Here is a 19,600-nt window from a genome sequence, read left to right on the forward strand (position 1 = left end):
AGCCAAGGCGACGTCAGTCAAACATTATCTGTACGCAGCCACGCAGAAGTGATCCGACCAGTCAAAAATCACTCAAACGCAACATTTAAAAAGACTTTCAACTCAGAAGGGAGAGATAAGCACACTTTACAAATAACTACTTCACCTGTATATATTATCTGTATATTCTGTCTCTACGATTTTGTTTTTGGCCTTGCATCTGGAAGACAGAACTGGAATCACATCCTGTGCGTGTGTGTGTGTGTGTGTGTGTGTGTGTGTGTGTGTGTGTGTGTGTTTATGTGCAAGCAAACTCAGCCCATAATTTTACTTCAGAGTCTAATTTCATGCGAACTGTGATTAGTACTTAAGTACAGTATGAAGTACATAATGATTAGTTCTTCACACAAGTAGGACGATGATGTGAAGGACGATTTGTTGGCGGACCGTAGTGACTTACTGGAGCCTCGTTGCCTAGCAACTGTTTGGCACAAAACTTCCAGATGAAACTTTTTGTTCTTACACTTTGGGCCTCTGATGAAACAATTGATTTAAAACGTGTTTATTATCGAGCTGCTAGGTGCTGTTAGGCGGGTTTCCTTCCCGTCACACAGAGCTCGGCTGGCTGTTTTACACGGGTGGCGAATTAAAATTTGGACTTTTGTCTCAGCTCTGACAAAACGCAGCGAAATCTGCGAAATCGACGTAACTTTATCAAAGTGTGGAGAAAAGGCTCGTCTGCGCTGATGAATAAAGGCTTCCATTAACTCTGGCACATTTGGTTTCTGTCCTTCAGCAGCAGAGTGTTACCATCTGCTCAGCCGCTGACTGATGCAGCGTGGAGGCATCAACAAGCACATGTTGGGCTCATTTACAAAGCGGACTTTGGATCCGTTTGGATCTCAGCTAACAGACTTAAACAGAACTTTAGGAATTTTTTAAACCTTACTGTGACATGAAAACGAATTCATGTCTGAAGTCACAGTCGGTGTGTTGATTGACAATCAGCCACAGTTGTGTGTTTCTGCCTGTCAGTGCAGCTGCCGTCAATCTGAGCTGATTTGATGTTTGGAGAGTCTAACTGTTCAAGTTACACAGGAGATTGTTGGAACCTGCTTTAGCAAGGATTGTTACACTCTGCAACATCTTTTATCAAGCAAATGTTAGAAGAGAACTGAAGACTGAGGTGGAGGAGGAGACTTTTTACTCTTTAATTTGAGTCCTGAAGAGGTGAAAGAAAACATGAAGGTGTTGGCTGATCAGATTACTCATCCTCCCAAAAAATCAGTCACTGCTAAACAAATGTGTTTTGGTTCTGACAGAAATGAGTGCTGTCCATATCAGCATAACTTGTTTTTTGTCATTTTTTTTATTTATAATCATCACTAGAGGACAATCACAATAACCCCCAAACCTCAACCCTGCCCTTTCCCTTTTTAAAACAGCAAAATGAACAAGAACAAGCATTACAAAATCCATCCTAAGAAGAAAATCAACAGCTGAAAGGAAAACAGAAAAAGAAACTGAAAAGAAGTACAAGAGACATCCAGGTCAAATCAATCCATCCCCATAGACTAAACTATCTATGAGATCTGACATCTCAAAAATATATTTATATACACACTCTGCTGTATTTTACTGTACAAAATGTGGCAACACTTGACACATTCCCTGTAGACATGCAAACACCTTACTGACACTGGAAAACTGTCCATCTTAGTACACCTATGTCCATTAATATCCACTGCAGTTTATTATTCCTTTCTTGATGTGGAGAATATCAAGAAGGTTGAGAAAATGTCTCTGAACTTGAGGACAGCTCTTGAAGGGGTGGAGACACACTGAAGAATCATCTCACACCTTTTTAGAGATTTTGTCGCTTGCTTTAAGGAGACTTTAAGGAAACACGATTAAATGACATATTAAGATGGAGAACTTTCACAGCGTGGCCTGAAACTGAAATTACTGTACGGCCAATTTCCATTATCTTCATATACACTGCGTGACTTTTTCATGACCTTGCAGCCATAGACATAGTGTTGTATATACTAAACCATCTGCGATGCTGTGTCTCGAGGACCTGAGTTGACATAGGTTAACATGACACTGCTATTGGATGACTACCACTGCCAGCAAGTAATATTACAGTATGTTGAACCTTATAAGGCATTGTACATGTCCACACAAGACCCCTGTACAATTAAGTGTGACCTCTAAAGTTTTCATTTTAGGGTGGGCGATGGCGGAGGGTTTCAGCAGGAAGTAGCACTTTTTCAGGATCGGCTCGGTTGTGGGGAGGTCTAAACATTTGTCCGCATATGGCTGGAGCATTTCCCTGTGCAACAATACAACAACCAAAGGAGAAGGTGAGATCGAACGTGTACGTCTGTGTTCGCTTCTTCCCAAGTGCTACCACAATGGACACTAACATGGTAAAACGAGTGAAGCCGACGGGGGAAAAAAGAACCATGCACTTGGTAAGTGTGGGTGACTACAGCCCAGAGAGCTTGCAGAACACGGAGGCAGTTTCCCGTGCACTTCGACGAGAACCAGAGCGTCCCCAAACTGAAATGACTTTATGCTAAAGGGCAGTTCTCGTCTCAAGTCCCGGCAATGCAAGTCTCACTGTCGTGTCCTTCGGTTATCTTTTCGACACACATTTATACACAGGCATACACAAAGAGAGCTCTCTCTCTCTCTCACACACACACACACACACGCTTTCAGAGCATTAGCAGCTCTAACCCAGTCTCCATGTCCGGTTAAACACTTGGTCCAAAAAAGCAAAAGGCCTTGAAGGATTTTATCTAAATTCTTCAAGCTGTGCCAAAGGTCTGACCCTCAAAGCCTCCTGCCTACTCCTCCTCCTCCTCTTCCTCATCAGGCAGCGGTAGTAACTCCTCCTTCAGACACTCCCTGTAGAAGCTGGTCAGCGTGGCGTACAGGTGCTGGCGACTCTGCTGAGACAGAAAATGGCCCTCATCTGGGTAGATCTGGTGAGAGGAAGACAGAAAGTAAATTAGTAGGCAGAGGTGTGCAGACATGCAGGGTGAGCTGCAAATTGCTTTTACAGCCGCTCCAATCTTTATCTTTATCTCCAGTCCTTATCTTAAGTCCAAATGACTGTGCAATGAAGTTGCACATTGGATTTATGAGATCATCACAATTTGATTTGAATTTGATCTCATAGTTTGGGCTGTTTAACGCATTTTTCCACTTTTTGCACATGCATTTCCATCACTGCTCTTACAAACGCAGCACAGAGAATTGGCCTTGGCGCCGTCGCTGCAATACACACCTGCATTGAGTAGTTTGCTCCAACTTTCACGAGGTTCTTGACGAGCTCAGCAGTATGCTGAAAGTGGATGTTGGCTGGGAATAAAGAGAAGAAACATGTCAGCAAGATTCAGCCTGAATCCTAACCGGGAAAAAGAAAAGACAATCAGAATCTGGCAGGATGGAAACACATCAACAAATTTGATATGCATGGTCCACCAGTGAATGTTTTCCTCTGGAAATCCCAGCATCCATTTAGATAACCCACTTTTCCTTTTATCTTTTGATTAAAAACCATTTGCCTCATTACCTTCCAGGACTGCATGCGTCTTTGTGCTCAGCAGTGATGCTCTGCAGATACAGTATTTTCATTCTGCCACAATTTAGTTTCTCTTACCGTCCGCTGTGCCGTGCACCAGCATCAGCGTCTGCTCCCGAAGTGCTTGAACATTCTGCAGCACGCTGGAAAACTGCGAGGAAATCAGAAAAAGCGGTGAGATAATAGCTTGACAGATGTGCTCAGTGGCTTTGAGGAAAGCAATGAAAACATACAAAGTATGATGAAATGAAAGATACTGACGTAGACACAGTGAATCAGTCCCATTAGAGATTTTCAAGTGACTAAGTGTCTCCCATTGACACTATTTTCTATGCTTTGGAATATAACTGTGAATATAACAAACTGTGTGGAAGAAGATATAAAATCAGCTCTGCAGACAGCAGGAAATGCAAGGCTGAAGTACACTGAAAGCAGTGAATTATGTGTTCAGGACAGGTTTGTTGTTTGGTTGTTTACAATGTGCTTGCAAACATCTTGTAAACACCTCTGATAGCTCAACATCTCGTCTGTGCGGGAGGCCTGAGAGAGGCAGGCAATCCTTTTGCAGCAGCTTACAAAAAAAAAAAGAAAAAAGAAAAAACCTCCGGCATGTGATCTGACACACCGGAGCCACACAGTTACCAAAAGAGAGATGAGTGACAAAATCCTACAGAGCATGAAAAAACACAAGAAAAGGCAAAGCATCGCTGCCTCCGACTTTGATAGCAGCATTCAGTAACTGTGGGAGCTTAACTGTAGGTGTGTCAGTGATGTTACGGCAAGCTGCTTTCAAAGATCAACGGCAAGCACGAGAGGGGAGGTAGTAAACACGCACCTGATATCTGCTGTCATCCCGTAACGGCATGCCAAGGTATCTCTCAGAGAACGCTGATGCTGTGCAAATGAGAAGCGATAAATTCTTAAGAGGGCCACCGGTACACAGAGCCTCGACTGCAGCTAAACAGAGCGGGAGTTCCTGTCATCCTGAAACGCTGACAGTGAGGGCGAAATGACACCTTGAGCAGGTAAAAGGGTCCCCTGGATGTTCTCTGCTCTCGTCTAAAGACGTGGTGCGAGCTTAGAGTCGCCTCAGATTCAGACAGACAAAATTCCATAATTAATAATACCTGCTTTTGGTTCAACATCAGCGTCTGACCTCACAAATGCACGAGTGGTGAAAAAGTCCCACAGAAACAAATAATAATGATAATAATCTTCCCAATCTAAAAATCTTCCCACAAGAGTGGAAGCTGTAATAGCTGGAGAAGGGGGATTAATTCCTGTGGTCAGGTGCCCCAATACTTTTGTCCATATAGTGTATTTCCTATTTCAGTAATACTTGTGGAGGGATTTTGAGCTCACCATAGAGTTTCCAGTCTGTCACTGGTGACATTGCACAAGCACACTTGAAGAGGCTGTCAGTAGACTTGAGCATCATTAATGTCAGATACGCTCCATAACCCTGACGGGAGACACAAACATTCATGCAACTTTAAAATCATGCTAAAATTGTAGGAATAGAAATTTAACAAAATAGTCTCTAAATGCAGCTCTAAAAATGACCAACTGTAGTGGAACAGAAAAAAAAGTAACATCACTTCAGCAACTCAATTAAACAAGTAAACAAGCATTTCATATTTCTGAAAAGCATATTGATTCATGAGCTGAAAATGGATTTTGCTCAGCAGCAGCAGCACCAGTATGTTTTATGCATATGGCAAAAACGGACTCAGGATTGAATTAATTTTACATGTGATTATAGACGAGAGCATGGACTCACCTTTCCGAACACTGCTATCCGTGTCCGATCAATATATGGAAATTTCATCATGTATCTGGAAAAGAAAACACGTACATTCAAACGCATCCCAAACTCAGCTCCAAAACTAAAACTTTTGCTTTACTTTAAAAGTATTCTACACAGGATTTACTAAAAAGCAAAAAACGCTTCTTTCTTGCTTCCTGCTAACAAATTGTGCATACTGTGCCTTTAATCTGTTGACGTCATGATATTGCCATGTTTGCTCGTTCCATTTCACTGTTTGCTTAAAGTGGAGAAGTTGTGTCAGAAACCTTCCAGCAATCACATCCGGTTTGAGAAGACGTGCGGGCCGAAACGTTCGATCGTATCCGTAATGTTTGCTAATTAATGCAAAGTAACGAGCGACTGTGGTTTCAGGAGATGGATCCATTTGCAAAGTCGTGTTGCCGTAATCTCTCCGACGGCGTGCTGTCACTGAGGTTAGCAGCAGCAGTAAACCTGAGGATTACAGGCCCTGAAGAGGCAGCTTATGAGTCCAGTAAAAACAACACGAGACACATTTATCAAGTGAGCCACTCCTGCTCACAGCGAGGTGTTTGAACGACCTTTAAGATCAGCTCTCAAGTGTTTGTTGGTGTGTTCGAGAAGCGCCTCAGGAGCCACTTTTCTTCTGACTTTTAATTGTGTATTTATTTTCATTTCTTTGGGTTTTCAATGACTGTTTGAATTGTTTCCATTTTAATCTTGCGATGTGTTTTCTGTCTTTAACCTGTTCTCATCCGTCTCTTTGGGTTTTAAAGTGTTACATAAATGAAATAAACCTGAATCCTAATCACAGCCACAATCGCAAGCTGGTTTTAATCTACATTTGCCCCACGCTCAAGCCAAACATCTGTTCATCCTGTGAAAATCCTCACATTTCAGTCAAATGCCTGAATGACTGCGCTACCTTTCAGGTAAATTTTATTTGTACAAAATCTTTAATATTTTGAGGCAGTTACCAAGTGAAATTAATAGCACATGACCTGTGAGGTAATAGGTAATGGGCTTGAAATTGTCGAACTGGAGCAGAGAGAAACATTTCCCTGTTTGGAGGGAAATCAGAACAGAGAAAACATAATAAGGTGAATCGAGTGCTACATTCACAAGTACAGACAAAGACTGGAAAAAGATTGCAGACAAAATCAATGCCAGCTTTATCCTACTTGTATGCACCTCCGGGGAATGAAAAGAAATCTATGCAACTTCCAATCAAAAGTTTGTTTGGAGATTACGGCTCAGAATAAAGAAACAGTTGCAACTGGTAAACCATGAAACCCCCATATTTTCAATTATACATCCTGCTTCAGATAAGATGCTGTTCACCCTGCAAATCTTCCAAAAAATGACGTTCAAAGCGGAGTTTGTGAAAGAAACTGGAACATTTCAATGTTCCTGGGAGTGAGACTCACCAGTTAACTTTATTCCTCTCTTAATGCCATTCAAATTGTGTGTGCGTCCACTCAGAAAACAAAACAAATTCTGGTGCTAATTGGACCGCAGAATTATTTGTTTGTTTGTTTGTGCCAAACAGCCAGAAGGCCTAATCCAAATCAAGACGTCATTCTTGTCAGATAATTAATTTCACATTAAAAGTGGAAATGAAATGATAAGGATTGGTGATAAACAACATGGGCAAAGGTCGGCTAGAGGGAGTTTAGTCAAATTTCAGTTTAGGCAGCACGTATGTGATGGTTATGAAGCGCTTGTTTGGTGGTTTTGCTTGTGTTTTCAAGAGAATCTCGATGAACTTGTCATTGAAAAAGCACAAGGTGGTTTAAAGTGGAATGGAGTGACTCTGATGACTTACTCTACTGCGGCAATCTGGTCCTGAACATCAACGGTTCCCAGCCTCTGGTGGACCTCGTGCAGGATCCTCTGACCCTGGAAGCCGCTGCCCCGCCCGTCCAGACGAGCCACGATGACGCCGTCCGAGCTGACCAGCACAGAGTCCCAGCTGAGGGAGAAGCGGTCACTCACGGCCTGGCCACCGGGGGCGCTGTCACTGAACGGAGCACGGGACACGCCAAGTAAGGAAAACTGAGAGACCCCCAACAAAATAAAACTGCTTCTCAACAGATCCTATTAAATTCCAAAACCTGCATTGTGTGCATCCACCTTTCAATAATTTCATACCTCCATACGTGTCTGTGGCACACACAAAACAGGTCACAAACGTGGTTTCACGTTATTAAAAGGCTCAGTAACATCCGAAGAGAGCTGGACAGCGCAGTTCTTTCACAGAGAGGAATAAATAGAGTTTTTGCTGGGGACTGCGTTCAGTGGCTGATTAACACATTAACACATTCAGTGCTCTAGTGACTATCTGGCAGCAGGATGGTGTGTGTGGGCTCCAGTCACAATAAACTACAGTGTGTGTGTGTGTGTGTGTGTGTGTGTTCGTGGCAATGAAGAGAAATGCAACAGCGAGGCTCGCTGACGTGTTTTTAATCGTTTCTGTGGGACGAATTCATCGTTGCTTTTTGTGAAATTTGTTGACATTGACAAAAATAGAAAATATCAGCAGACTTAAAATTTCTTACTGTGGAAAGTAAAAACATATCTTTCAGTTTCATTTTCTCGCTACTGGCTGATCCCAAGGTGTCACAGAGACGCCCTGTGATTGACAAACATGGCCTGCATATGTGATACGTACACCAGCAACAGCAGTCCATAGTGACGGGAATCAGAGAAGTCCGGTGGGTAGGAGATCTTCAGAGGTAAATCTGTTTCAAAAAAGAAAACAGCAATAACATAAATTCTGTTTTTAAGATACAATTGAATCATATGTGATTCACCCACACAATTCAAAAACCAGTCCATTATTCCCACCAAAGTGCTCCATTGGAACAGTTCTGAAGTCGGTCAGCTGGATCCTTTTGTACTTCAAGGCTGCCTTTAGCAGAGAGTTGTTCTCAAGGATGTAGTAATCTGTAAGGATGAGGGGAATGTGTTTAAAGGATAAAAAGGTCCAAAAATTACTGCCAATAATCGAAATGCTGCTGCATACAAAAGACTCATAATGACATGAGGATTTTGTCTCTACAGTGAGATGAGATGGAAAGTAAAGGCAGATAAGATCTGAGTCTCACGGATTGTTTTTTTTGTGGTCAATTTAAAGGGTTTCATAAAGCTGAATACATTAATTGAATTTCATCTCTGTGGAGTTTAACTTTTGCAAATAAAGGAAACAGTTATAAATTTTAAGATTGTATAGCGGGATATTCAACCAAGGACTATCATAATTCACCCTTTCAGCAAAAGATACAAGTGTGCTTAGCTATTGAATCAAAAAGGAGGCTTTGTGAAACTCCATATCGACCAAAAAAATCATCAAAGTTGGAAATTAGTGTGTGATTTTGGGGATGGCAACAAAATAATTTGTCTCTGACTTCATTCAAGGCGTAACAATTTGGTACCACTGTTAAAACTCAGATGAGCAAAAAAACATACAGTCAAAAGGTTCAGTTTCTGGAAGGCATTTTACACACAGCAGCTTGCTCATTCTGGCCTCAAAAACAAGAGCCCTGCTATTTTCTCCACATGTAATAAACAATGACTCTCTGGTTTGGCCATTTTCCCATTCAAGCCATCTGAGAAGCAGCTAAATGAAATGGAATTCATCCAGCATTTCTAATGGAAAACCCAAAATCAATAGACGTCTCATTATGAAACCGCCAGGGACCTTGAGTTCCCAGCTGTGGATGGAGGGCCTATCCAAATAACCCTGGGCAAATTGCTTGCTTTTCTGCAGCACAGCTGTTAACTTTTTCAGGAGAAAAACTACTGATAGACATGTAGACATGGATAACAAGAGGACACATGACAGGTGTATGTGTGGGACGCGAGTGAAAGTGTGTGTGTGTGTGTGTGTGTGTAGTGCATGTACATCTGTATTCATGCCTGTGGAAAAGGAAGAAGAAAGACAGTAAAGGCAAAAAAAAACCCCAAAAAACAAAAAATCAAGATTTGTAAGACCCCCCGCTGGCTGGAATCAAGTGAAAACGAGGCGGCACATTCAGCCTTTTCTTTTCACGCTCTCAGCTCTGACAGCAGGATGGTTTCAAAAAGGAAAACTTATCAACCTCCATTCAAGTTTTCGCCTCGACTGCAATTCAGTGGACTCGGACTTTGGCCTCCGCAGCACCATGAAGGCACAAAGCACAAAAATCAGCCGTTTGTGCTCTAAAACTGATGTTAAGTACCAGAGGTTTCATGTGCACACTGAGAGAAACTCGTTCACTCTTTGATCTCCAGTGCTGCAGCGGTTTCCTGTCTGGCCTCCCTGACAGGGTTCACTTTGTTTCAGTGACAAGACAAAAACCACACAAAAAGTAACCCTTGACACTAAAACAGCATTACAGTTTAATCAGCGACCATAAAATTAAGGACAAAAAACGGGAATAAGTGGGGAAATGAGTGATAGATTCTTCGCTGTTCACACAAACTGGTTGAAATTCACGTGTTTATTTAAAAGCTTGAAGATCCAGGAGTCCCAAGCGTTTGTCATGCCACAAAGCAACTGCAGTGATCAAAGCTGTCGTACTGACGTTTACGGTGTGTTGACTGAATCACCTTAACAGTATCCTTGAAGCGCCCCAGAAAGTTTCATTTGATTAATATCTCTCTGGTTTATAGCTTGCTAATGTTGACTAGAAACCATGAAAGGGCAACAAAACATCCTTTCATTCCTCATTCACCCTTCTGAAAACTACTTGTGTTCATTTGGCCGTTTGCTTAATGCTCCGCTAATTACTGCCTACTACAGCCGTGCCGTCGCCTAATACCACTTAGCTGGATGTTTGGCTGACTGCTGAGTAATATTCTCATTTCTCAGTCTGATGTAACTATTCATAAGGCCAGTCTGACTTTTGGTCGTGTTGTCAGCTGTATGTTAATGTGCCCCCATAGGAAAAGAGGTTTCATAACCTTTGAAATGAACCAAGCAAATTAACTGTGCATCATACGTGCACTCCAGGACTCTATGACCTAAATAGAGATTAAACAGAGTCCTTACTTGAATTATTGAGGCTGTGTAAGATCACAGTTGGTGCTCCGGGACCTGAAAGGGAAAAACAAAAGTCGTCAGTGACACGGTACCGACACAACAGTGTAAATGGTACTGTGGTGGTGTGGCGGGTTGCTCCTCTAAAGCAGCTTCACAAAAGTCTGTTGTGAAATGCTCGCTTGTCACCTTGTCTACCTTACCTGTATCAATTAGGCGCTAAAGGTCAGTCACACTGCAACCCTAATTAAATCACTTCTGTTGAGTGTCCTTTGGCAAATACTTAGTCAGAGGTTAACAGGATGGCAGGTTTCCTCAGTGGCTCAGATGAGACTCGATCGCTCCCTCGACAGCTGCAAAACACACTCGTTGGTCCTGCTCTGCTCTCCCTGCGCTAACCTGCAGCTCCTACTTCATTTTCCCTCCTGCACTCACGGCTGCTGGGCTGTCTTAGCTCTGACCTTTGCATTCCTTACTACGTTTGCCCGTGTCACACAGAGAAATGGTTTCGTTATGTGCACGTACCAGTTTGAAAAACACTAAAGCAATCAAAGACATTTTGTGAATAAGATTAAAAGGCTCGTGCTGCCGCTGATGAAATCAGGAGTTGGGGCAGACGTGTCGGGGTTACGTGAACTCGGCCCTTTGAAGACAACAAGCTTTCTCCATTATTTTTATTGCTTCTGGGAAAGGGAACGGTTGTCCGATAAATCGCCGAGCCAAAGCCCAAGTGCTTCTGAGCATGTAGTCCTCTCATCTGCCCAAAATAAATTGAAACCACAAACAACATGAAGAGTCAGCCTCTATTAAATAAGCTGCTCCATGCCAAATAATGCTACCTAAAAGTAATTATACACAATAGTGTGGCTAATTATTTAAATGTTGCTGATGAGATATGATTTTAAAACTGCGTAGCTGGAAGGTGACAGATCACAACAGATGACGTCCTGGCATCTGCCAGCTGCTGTAACCTCTGGATCACAAACTGGTATTCTTGTACACACAAGAAATGCACAAGAAATAAAAACTGCTGTGTTTCCTGGGGAGAAGTAACTGCCACTGCTGTCGGTCAGCTTTAATCTACAACAAATGAGAAAAGATGCTGTCACGACCCCAGCCGGCTCCTCGTATTCATCCTGTCACGTACTGACCGGCCTGCCTGTAGCTGCTTTTCCCGCCATAGCTGTCACATGACCATCCTCCCTGACCTGCTCACCTCTTCCCACGTCCCTCTTTAGTCTGCCAGTTAATACTCATCGGCACATTTCCACTTTGTCTTTGCCAGATTGTCTTACTCAAAACCGACGATACAAAAATGAGTTTAAAGATGAACTCCTTCATCTCTCTGAGAAAAGGTGGATTTTAATGTTTTTCATTTTTGATGACTCATCCTATCGTTCCACACTAGTGACTAGTGAACCCCTCTCATTATGTCAAATATAAAGTTTGTTAGCTTGTAGCTCGTACTGACTCTATATGAAGATGGACAACAAGAGAGCTCCTTAAAACTGAGGCCAAAACATCCCCTGGTGGCGGTACAGGTGCAGTACAGGTCAACCCCCCCCCCTCCATGTTAGCAGACGGGACATGTTTGTCTGCTTTTAATTAGTTATTTGATGCTTTAAAATAAGGGTGAATTGTCATGATTGACAGCTGAGTGCTGAGACTACTGCACAGACTCTGGCTCCAAATGACATCACCAGATGTTTATACGCAGTCAGTGGCCACAGCAGTTAGCAGAGAGAAGTCCTGATAACCTGCATCACACTGTTGTGATTTCTCACTAATGCCCACTTTTTTACAATCAAGTCTGTGAACAACTTTATGAAACTGTTCTTGTAATGATACTCCACCATCCTATGACATTTCACTTGAACATGAAAGCAGAAGATGCTGCCACTTGACCACAAATTTAAGAGCAGACGCCCGAGGAGCCTGAAACGAGGACACTCGATGGCCTACCTTTACAGCGGAGGATGATGTGCTGGTTTGTGGGACTGATGTCAGCGTCGAAGTAAAGACAGTGCGCTTTATTTAGCTCACATGTCAGACATCGTCGTGGAAACAGACCCACAGTCTTAACACTGAGGACAGGAGACAATCATTTAGGAAAGTAAGACAAGGAGTGCAAAAGCAAAAGATGGCCACTAACAACGCGGTTGTGTTGTGTATTTTTAGTGGTTTTAGAGGTGCTAGTAGAGAGAAATGGCCGACGCTATACTGTATTACTGCAAGTCATTTTAGGTGATTAAAAGACAAAATAACACCAGTTTAAAGTGCACATTTTCAGTATAAACAAAATCACTGAGTGCAAAACAAACCTGAAAAGCTGCCGTCTCCGCGGTGACCCTTCTGTGCTGAGGAAATAACTGAAGAGAAAACAAAGACAATAAGAATACAAATAATATAAATATAATCTAATTGGCAAACCACATGCTCGTTTGTGTACAGTGTGAGTTCAGTTGGGCATGTTTGTTTTAATGTGGAGGGGCTGGACTCACAGGTTGTCCGTGTTCTCGTCGTAGGCGATGATCCTGGTCACCTCCCAGTTCCCTGACGTCAGATGTCGGATTTCATTTTGATCTGCTCTGAACTGAGAAAAGAACAGGACTATCGGTCATTTGTTTGAGCTTAGAAAACTCAGTAGGTGGTAAGTCCTTTATGCTCAGGGCTCAACATCACCAACACCATCAGTCACTGGTCCAAAAGCCCACACCTGTGTGCTCTCAACAAGAAGGGCTGAGGTGGCAGCAGCAGTGCTGTGCTGTCACACCAACACTCTTAAGGTGCGTTCACAGGGCCTAGAGGTTGGAGAAGCTGAAGCAGAAAGTCGTCGGTTCGATTCCCCCACTGGACGGGCAGGAAAGATTTGGGTGTGGTGGAGTGTTTAGTAATGCCCCCCCACTTACCTGGCTGGTGTGCCCTTGAGCAAGGCATTCAACCCCCAATTTCCTCCCCAGGCGCTTGATAGTTGCAGCCCACTGCTTCTGTGTGTTTCACTGCACGTTACATGTTGTGTGTGTGTGTGTGTTTCAATCAGTGATGGGTTAAATGCAAGTAATTTCGCAGCTTGGGATTAATAAAGTAAATAAAATAAAAAAATAAATAAATTAAAATTAAAATTCAGGCTGAGAGCGAAGCGAGTTACAGACACAAAGCAGACGATGGAAACTGAAGAAGATTACACTTGATAAAAAACAGTGTGTTTATCCAGATGTTTTATGACTCTGTACAGAGTCATAAGAGTTAAAAGAAGTCTGAGATGCTACAGGAAACACACATACAGGCACACTCCACACACACATTGATTGTTGCTATGGTGCCAGATGGCACATTAGCTGTTTGGGGCAAACTGACACCGACTGGAAAAACACCACGTTTGGTCTGAGGACACCTTCAGGGAGGAGGAGGCTGCGTGGATGGTTGGTTCAGCACCAGAGATTTTTGTTTCTGGCGGGAACTAACTGGTGGCTTAATTACTTTCTGGTGGAAATTGAGGAAATGAGCTTATGTTAACCACAACAATCCCAGTTTAAATGAAAAAGCTGAAGAAAATAACGTTGAGCTCTGTAGCTTTTAATTTCTTGTTTGTTTATTCATCTCTCTCTGTGAGGTACTTTGTCCTTTGTTTAGATAAGAGTTCTATAAATAAAGCTCATTATTATATGAGAGAAGGCTGGCTGTTCACTTTGGAAAACTGGATGAAAAATTAATGACACAATAACAAAGAAACTGCAGCGTTTCCATCCAGGTGGTGCAGTACAAAAAGCTACAGCTTTGGTGATGAAGGGATTGTGCATTTCGCCGGTTGTGGGATTTCTGAAGAGGCTCTGCATCAGCGTCCGTCTTTAGCCTGTCGACGTTGTGTCAAAATCTGCTTCCCCATCAATTTCTGTGTGCTTCATTCCCTTTCTCTACCCTGAACCCAACCTGAACCCCAGGAAGAACCAGAGGAACATTTCAGCGGTGGTCTCCTCTCACACTCTCTGTGTCTGCCTCCACCTTTTCGTTTGCACCAGTTTCTCGGTCCTCCCCTCAGCTTGTCTGAGGTCGAAACATTGTTTTTATCAAAGTGCACCAGTGAATTTACTCAACTAACAGTTTACTGAAGTAAAACATGCGCGAACTGGCCCGGGTGATTCCAGGGCATAGAGGATTGTTGAAAGGAGGCTAAACAAGCTGTTAGCAAAATAAAGCAAACCTAAATGTCTGGTCATTGTGTCATTGTATCTTGAAGTGCTATACTGAAATGTCATTTTATATTTTATTTGTTTTATTGTCTACAGGATTATTTCTGTTAGTTCTATGAGTTGTTTTTTTGGTGATGTTAGTATTTGCTTCACAGCTTCTTTTAATTGTGTGAATAAATATATCAGGTCTGACAAATTCATTATAAGCTAAGCATGGTTACCCCACATGTATTTATCCAAAAACTAATTCTGCATTATCTTTTGATATGGGGAAAGTGTTTTCATAATTGGAGTAAAGTCTGTGGTACGAAAACCACACATGGTTCACCAAATCTGCACACAAAAAAGCTTGTTCAGATATCCAGCATACAACTTGTGTGTCTCTTTGTCTATGGATGGTAAAGTTTTAGCATGCGCCTCTGCTGTTAGGGAGGACAGTATCATACATCAGTTGCAAGGAGTTTACACTTTAATTAACTTCAACAGCAGCACGGAACAACTGGCTGCTGTGAGTAATCTCCTTAATTTTTGCGTAAACCATCGGAGAGGCCATACACTCCGCTGCACAGTAAATAACACAGCTCTGTTAAAGCTGTGTCAAAACATTATCAAGTATCAAGCTGACTGTGAAGTGGAGCCTCACCTGCGTGGTGAACATGGCGATGTGATGAAACTCTCCACGTCCTCCTTGTTTCACCGGGACAGTCAAGAAGAATCTGCTGCCGTCTTTAGAGAACACTGGTTCTTGGTTCTGCAGAAAGCAGAAAGGTGCATCAGCTCCACAGCATCTACCAACCAGCCATCAACACCGGACGGAAAGCTGTTTTTCAAACCAGGTTTGATTTGTATTTACTGTTGTGAAAGGATGTGAAGCACAACTATAAGCATCCTGTTTTCAGAGCCTGGCAGTTTGTTTACCCTTGATGTCAACAGCAGGAATGAGTGTGCAAAAGGCCTTCACAGTTAAACCACTTTTTCAGCCTGAAAACAGAAATCTTTGTTTATTTGAATAAACGTCTGTTTTGCTGCTGTCAACACTGCTGATTTGTGTAATGCTGAGAGCAGTTTGCATGAGCAGCAGAGAGCATTTACACTACCTGAAAATCTAAGACAGAAGTTAAAAGTAAAGTACAAGAACATAATCAATAGACTCATTATGGGCTGTACAGCTGTTCTGAACTGAAGTACCTCTACTTTAGTTGGATATTTTAATTTTCTGCTGTTTTTGTTTTTTTACTTCTCTGTCTGACGCAGCCTCATAGCCAGTGAATGAGCATCTTGCAGATTAACACTTTAACAAAGACATGTGGCTCTGCTAGCCAAGACTGTCGAGTGGAGAAGTGACTGCAGCCAAACACGTATGGCTGCAGGGCCATATGATCCAGTCCTGCCAAAAACTTTCCCTCCTCTGCCTCCATATTTGCCTAGAAAATGCTAAAGCTGAGTAGACTGCACTCTCGCAATGAAATAACTTGAGCCAAAAAGAGTGTTTCATTGTGCACGCAGGGAAATAAATAGCTGAACATTTTGTTCACCATATCTAAATGGAACCAGTGCTGCAGTGTTATGTTGTGGCCTTGTTGGCTGAATGTCCATGGTTCCACTGAAGTTACTAAACAAGCAAAGAGGCTGATGATCAAATGAATAAATTCCACAGTACACCAGTGCTGTGCAGAAGTCCGTCCTGACAACAATAAGTTTTTCAAATATTTTTCTTTCAGTGAAAACTTGACGAAAATATTTGGCTGACACTACATAAATGGAATAAAAATGTGTGCTTCTTTGAATTTAACTTGTCATAAACAGCCAGTGAACTTCAGTGCTCTTTGTTTCTCCAAATGAAGGTTCAGTTCTTTGCTCCTAAATCCTACATGTGACAATGAGCTGCTCTCAGAGCCTCCCAGTTTCACCCTCTGAAGAGAACGACAGGATGTCTTCTGACTGCTGCCCATCCAGAGATGAACGCAGCCTTGCTTCAAGGCCTCGAACGTCTACATAAAACCACGCAGAGATGAGGCTGAAAACTGGCTGTCCTTCATGTCGCATAATTTGAAAGACTTAGAGATGATTGGCATCAAGTGAAATTACAGTCTGGGAGCGCAGACAACACAGATATGACAAATGGAAGGGAGAGCACTTTACCTGCTTGGAAAGCCAGAGCTCAGAGCTTTCTTCATGCCTCTGAAAAAGATGTCAAAGCAAAACATCAGACTGGTGTCTTTACAGCCTTTCTTTCTCACTGCGTTGTACTTCTGCTTGGAACACAGAGGCTTTAAAACCAAGAACAATAGAGAAATACTTTCTAAAACATTCCTTCCCTTCAATTAGTTTTTCTTTTATGCCAGCAGAAACATTTGCGAAAGATTTTTGTAAAACTTATTTTGGAACAATACTTCAGCAGCATCTTTTCCAGACACAATCATGTGTCACATAATGGACCCCTTATTTTGCCATTTATTTTAACACACCACTGGGGACATCACTGCCAGCCTGAGCCCTCGTTTCAAACCAACATGCATGAGCGGGAGCCACAGTTTTGGCCGGGGAGGCTGGGCCCAGCATCCAGGCCTGAGCTAAGCTGCCTCTTGGCTGGAGGGCACGTTTGTTCGTGCAAATCACACCAAATCAGGGGCCACAGAACTGGAAAGCGGCCTGCTGAGTCCCACAGTTCAACTCCAGGGTCAATGCTGCTGTGTGCCGTCCAAATATGGAGGAGATGAAATTTTCTTCAAATGGAAAAAACGATTAGCTGGACAGACAGCCGGTAGGGGTTGGTCTGCTGTAGCTGGCCTGCTAACAGCTAACACAGCCGGAAACAACAAAATCATTTAAAATGACAAGTGAAAGCAAGTGCAGGGAATGAAGGGTTACCATGGAAATCAGATCAGCTTTAACAACTCAACAGCTGTTTGATGAAATCTTGCAAAGAGCACATCACTAAAGTAAATGTGGAGCTTTATGTTGCATTAACTGACAGTAGTTTACTAGATTATGTTTGTTTATTTACTTTTATTTTGCCAGGAGGCCCCCACTGAGGAGCATCTCCACATTTTTGAAAGCATCTTTGCTTGCTTACTTTGTGTTTATGATGGTGTTTCTTTTCTACCCAAGGACACACACACACACACACACACACACACCGTGACGCAGGCTCCGGTGGTGGTGTCGCACACAGTCAGGATGGAGATGTTCTGGGCCCGGTTCAACCACCTGACGGATGTCTTGGTCTTGCTGATCCACTTCACCATGGTCACATAATGTTCCCTGTGATGGGCATTAGGATCACACTGGTCATTTCAGGTTCTGTAATTATGTGCACACTGCCAAGGAGATCAAATTCATTACAAACATGTGAAGAAAAGACAGAATGGATTATTATAACAGCCGTCTATGAGAGACAGATTAATTGCATGCTATGATAAAATGTGCATAAGATTATATATTTTGCACAGATTTGAGGTGAAGGTTCTGTTATTATGAAAGGCTCGTGTTACCACAGTGCTGCATGACACAAGAGAATTTTAATGAGCAGTTTCTTGGTACTACACTTCATCACATACTAACATTACCAGGATGAGAGTTTTCTGCAAAACTTTTTATGCAGTTGGTAACTGAACCTGTTTCAAGGGTGCAGGTTGATTTTCTGAAAAACTATCAAATTAATTTAAGGTAAAACTGCTGCTTTTTCTTCCATCATGTCTCTTCTTCACAGCCAATTTGCAATACAAGATGCAGTCTTATAAAATGTGCGATTTTCTGACCACTGTATCATCACTGACAAATTAAAGGTGCAGAGCGTGCAGTTAGAAAAGAAACATCATCTAAAGTTTAAAATATGAGAAGCGGCACAGCAGCTGATGCATAAGTTGGACAGACAAAATGCAGCTGTTCTCACCGTAGTTTGAGCGTCTCTGGAGGCATGAGCTCCAACGTGTGCGTCGGCCCGTAAAGATTGACAACATAGAGCTTCACCGCCGGGTTGGGTTGGCCAGCCTGCACGCACGACAAACAGTCCTGACTTACAGACAAAAATCACTGCAGCAACACAATGTTTTCTAAGTCACATGTGCCATTTAGGATACTTCTGCTTAAAGTCCTGCAGAATGATCACCTGATTGTCATTTGAACTTTGATCTGCTCCCAAGTCCATGATCCAAATGCACAACGCAGTGTCGTATGACGTTAGAATAAATTCTAGGACTTCCTGTGATTGCATAAATGACTCCTGTTGATGCTCAGAGATTTACTGAGAGAATCAAATATGAGCTAAGCTATGGTAGCTGACCAACTAGTTTGTGATCACTGCAGTCCACTGCCCTCAGCTGACTGGAAACTGGTGGCAGCTCTACACAGACTGAGAGACTGAAAATAAAACCTTCTTTTATTGTGACTTGCAGATTTCAGACTGTGTTGAAAATATAAAACTGTGAAATCAAATTGCCACAGTACAATATGGGGGAAATAAGAAAAAAATAAACACCAGAATATGAAAGCATAAATGTACTGTAGGTGGTGGAATACATATGAGAATCAGAGCAGCTCAGATCCAATATGTCACCCGTGAAAATAAAGCACATATGTTCCAAAATTAACAGCCGACAAATTGCTCTTCCTGCTTCCTGTGTGTAAAGCTTACCTTGGGGTACGGATACTGCTTTCCTTTGGGGTAAGTCGCGCCAGTGAAACGAGGTAAAGCCATGTTGGGCACCAGGCTGTCATTAAGGACCAGGAAGGCCAGCCTCTCTCCATCGGGGGACCACCAGTGTGCCACATGAGTGTGGAGGATCTCCTCTGTTTGGAAAGACAAACAGGATGTCTTGCAACTTAAGGATCAGAATCTAAAACTTTTCTAAACCAAAAGTTGTCACTCCCACCTCATCCACTGCAGCTGCTGGGTCAGCGGCTCTCAGCCTCAACTTTCAACATGAAGCAAACATCTAACATAATGTGAGTTTTGGACCCTTAATGTTGTGAAACGGTTGCAGTTTGGTTACGTTTAGTCGCAAAAGCTACTTGTTTAAGTTTTGAAA

General features: G+C 42.5%; 1 protein-coding gene across 6 annotated transcripts in view; it reads right to left on the minus strand.

Moving 5' to 3' along the window:
• Positions 1-282: 282 nt before the first annotated feature.
• LOC124066982 (inactive dipeptidyl peptidase 10-like) overlaps positions 283-19,600 on the minus strand; it is a 148,675-nt gene continuing 129,357 nt past the window's right edge. For all 6 annotated transcript variants that reach the window (XM_046403934.1, XM_046403930.1, XM_046403931.1 and 3 more), the window contains 18 exons: positions 19,207-19,361; positions 18,466-18,563; positions 17,711-17,834; positions 16,713-16,751; positions 15,214-15,321; positions 12,882-12,973; positions 12,702-12,749; positions 12,343-12,464; positions 10,393-10,437; positions 8,208-8,306; positions 8,032-8,101; positions 7,186-7,380; positions 5,355-5,409; positions 4,937-5,036; positions 4,410-4,468; positions 3,653-3,725; positions 3,278-3,351; positions 283-2,972 (listed from right to left, as the gene is read on the minus strand). In XM_046403934.1, coding sequence (XP_046259890.1) covers positions 2,835-2,972; positions 3,278-3,351; positions 3,653-3,725; positions 4,410-4,468; positions 4,937-5,036; positions 5,355-5,409; positions 7,186-7,380; positions 8,032-8,101; positions 8,208-8,306; positions 10,393-10,437; positions 12,343-12,464; positions 12,702-12,749; positions 12,882-12,973; positions 15,214-15,321; positions 16,713-16,751; positions 17,711-17,834; positions 18,466-18,563; positions 19,207-19,361 — 1,694 coding nt within the window. In that variant the 3' untranslated portion in view covers positions 283-2,834. The remainder of the gene's footprint in view (positions 2,973-3,277; positions 3,352-3,652; positions 3,726-4,409; positions 4,469-4,936; positions 5,037-5,354; positions 5,410-7,185; positions 7,381-8,031; positions 8,102-8,207; positions 8,307-10,392; positions 10,438-12,342; positions 12,465-12,701; positions 12,750-12,881; positions 12,974-15,213; positions 15,322-16,712; positions 16,752-17,710; positions 17,835-18,465; positions 18,564-19,206; positions 19,362-19,600) is intronic.

This window comes from Scatophagus argus, chromosome 11 (genome assembly GCF_020382885.2).
Source record: "Scatophagus argus isolate fScaArg1 chromosome 11, fScaArg1.pri, whole genome shotgun sequence".
NCBI lineage: Eukaryota > Metazoa > Chordata > Actinopteri > Scatophagidae > Scatophagus > Scatophagus argus.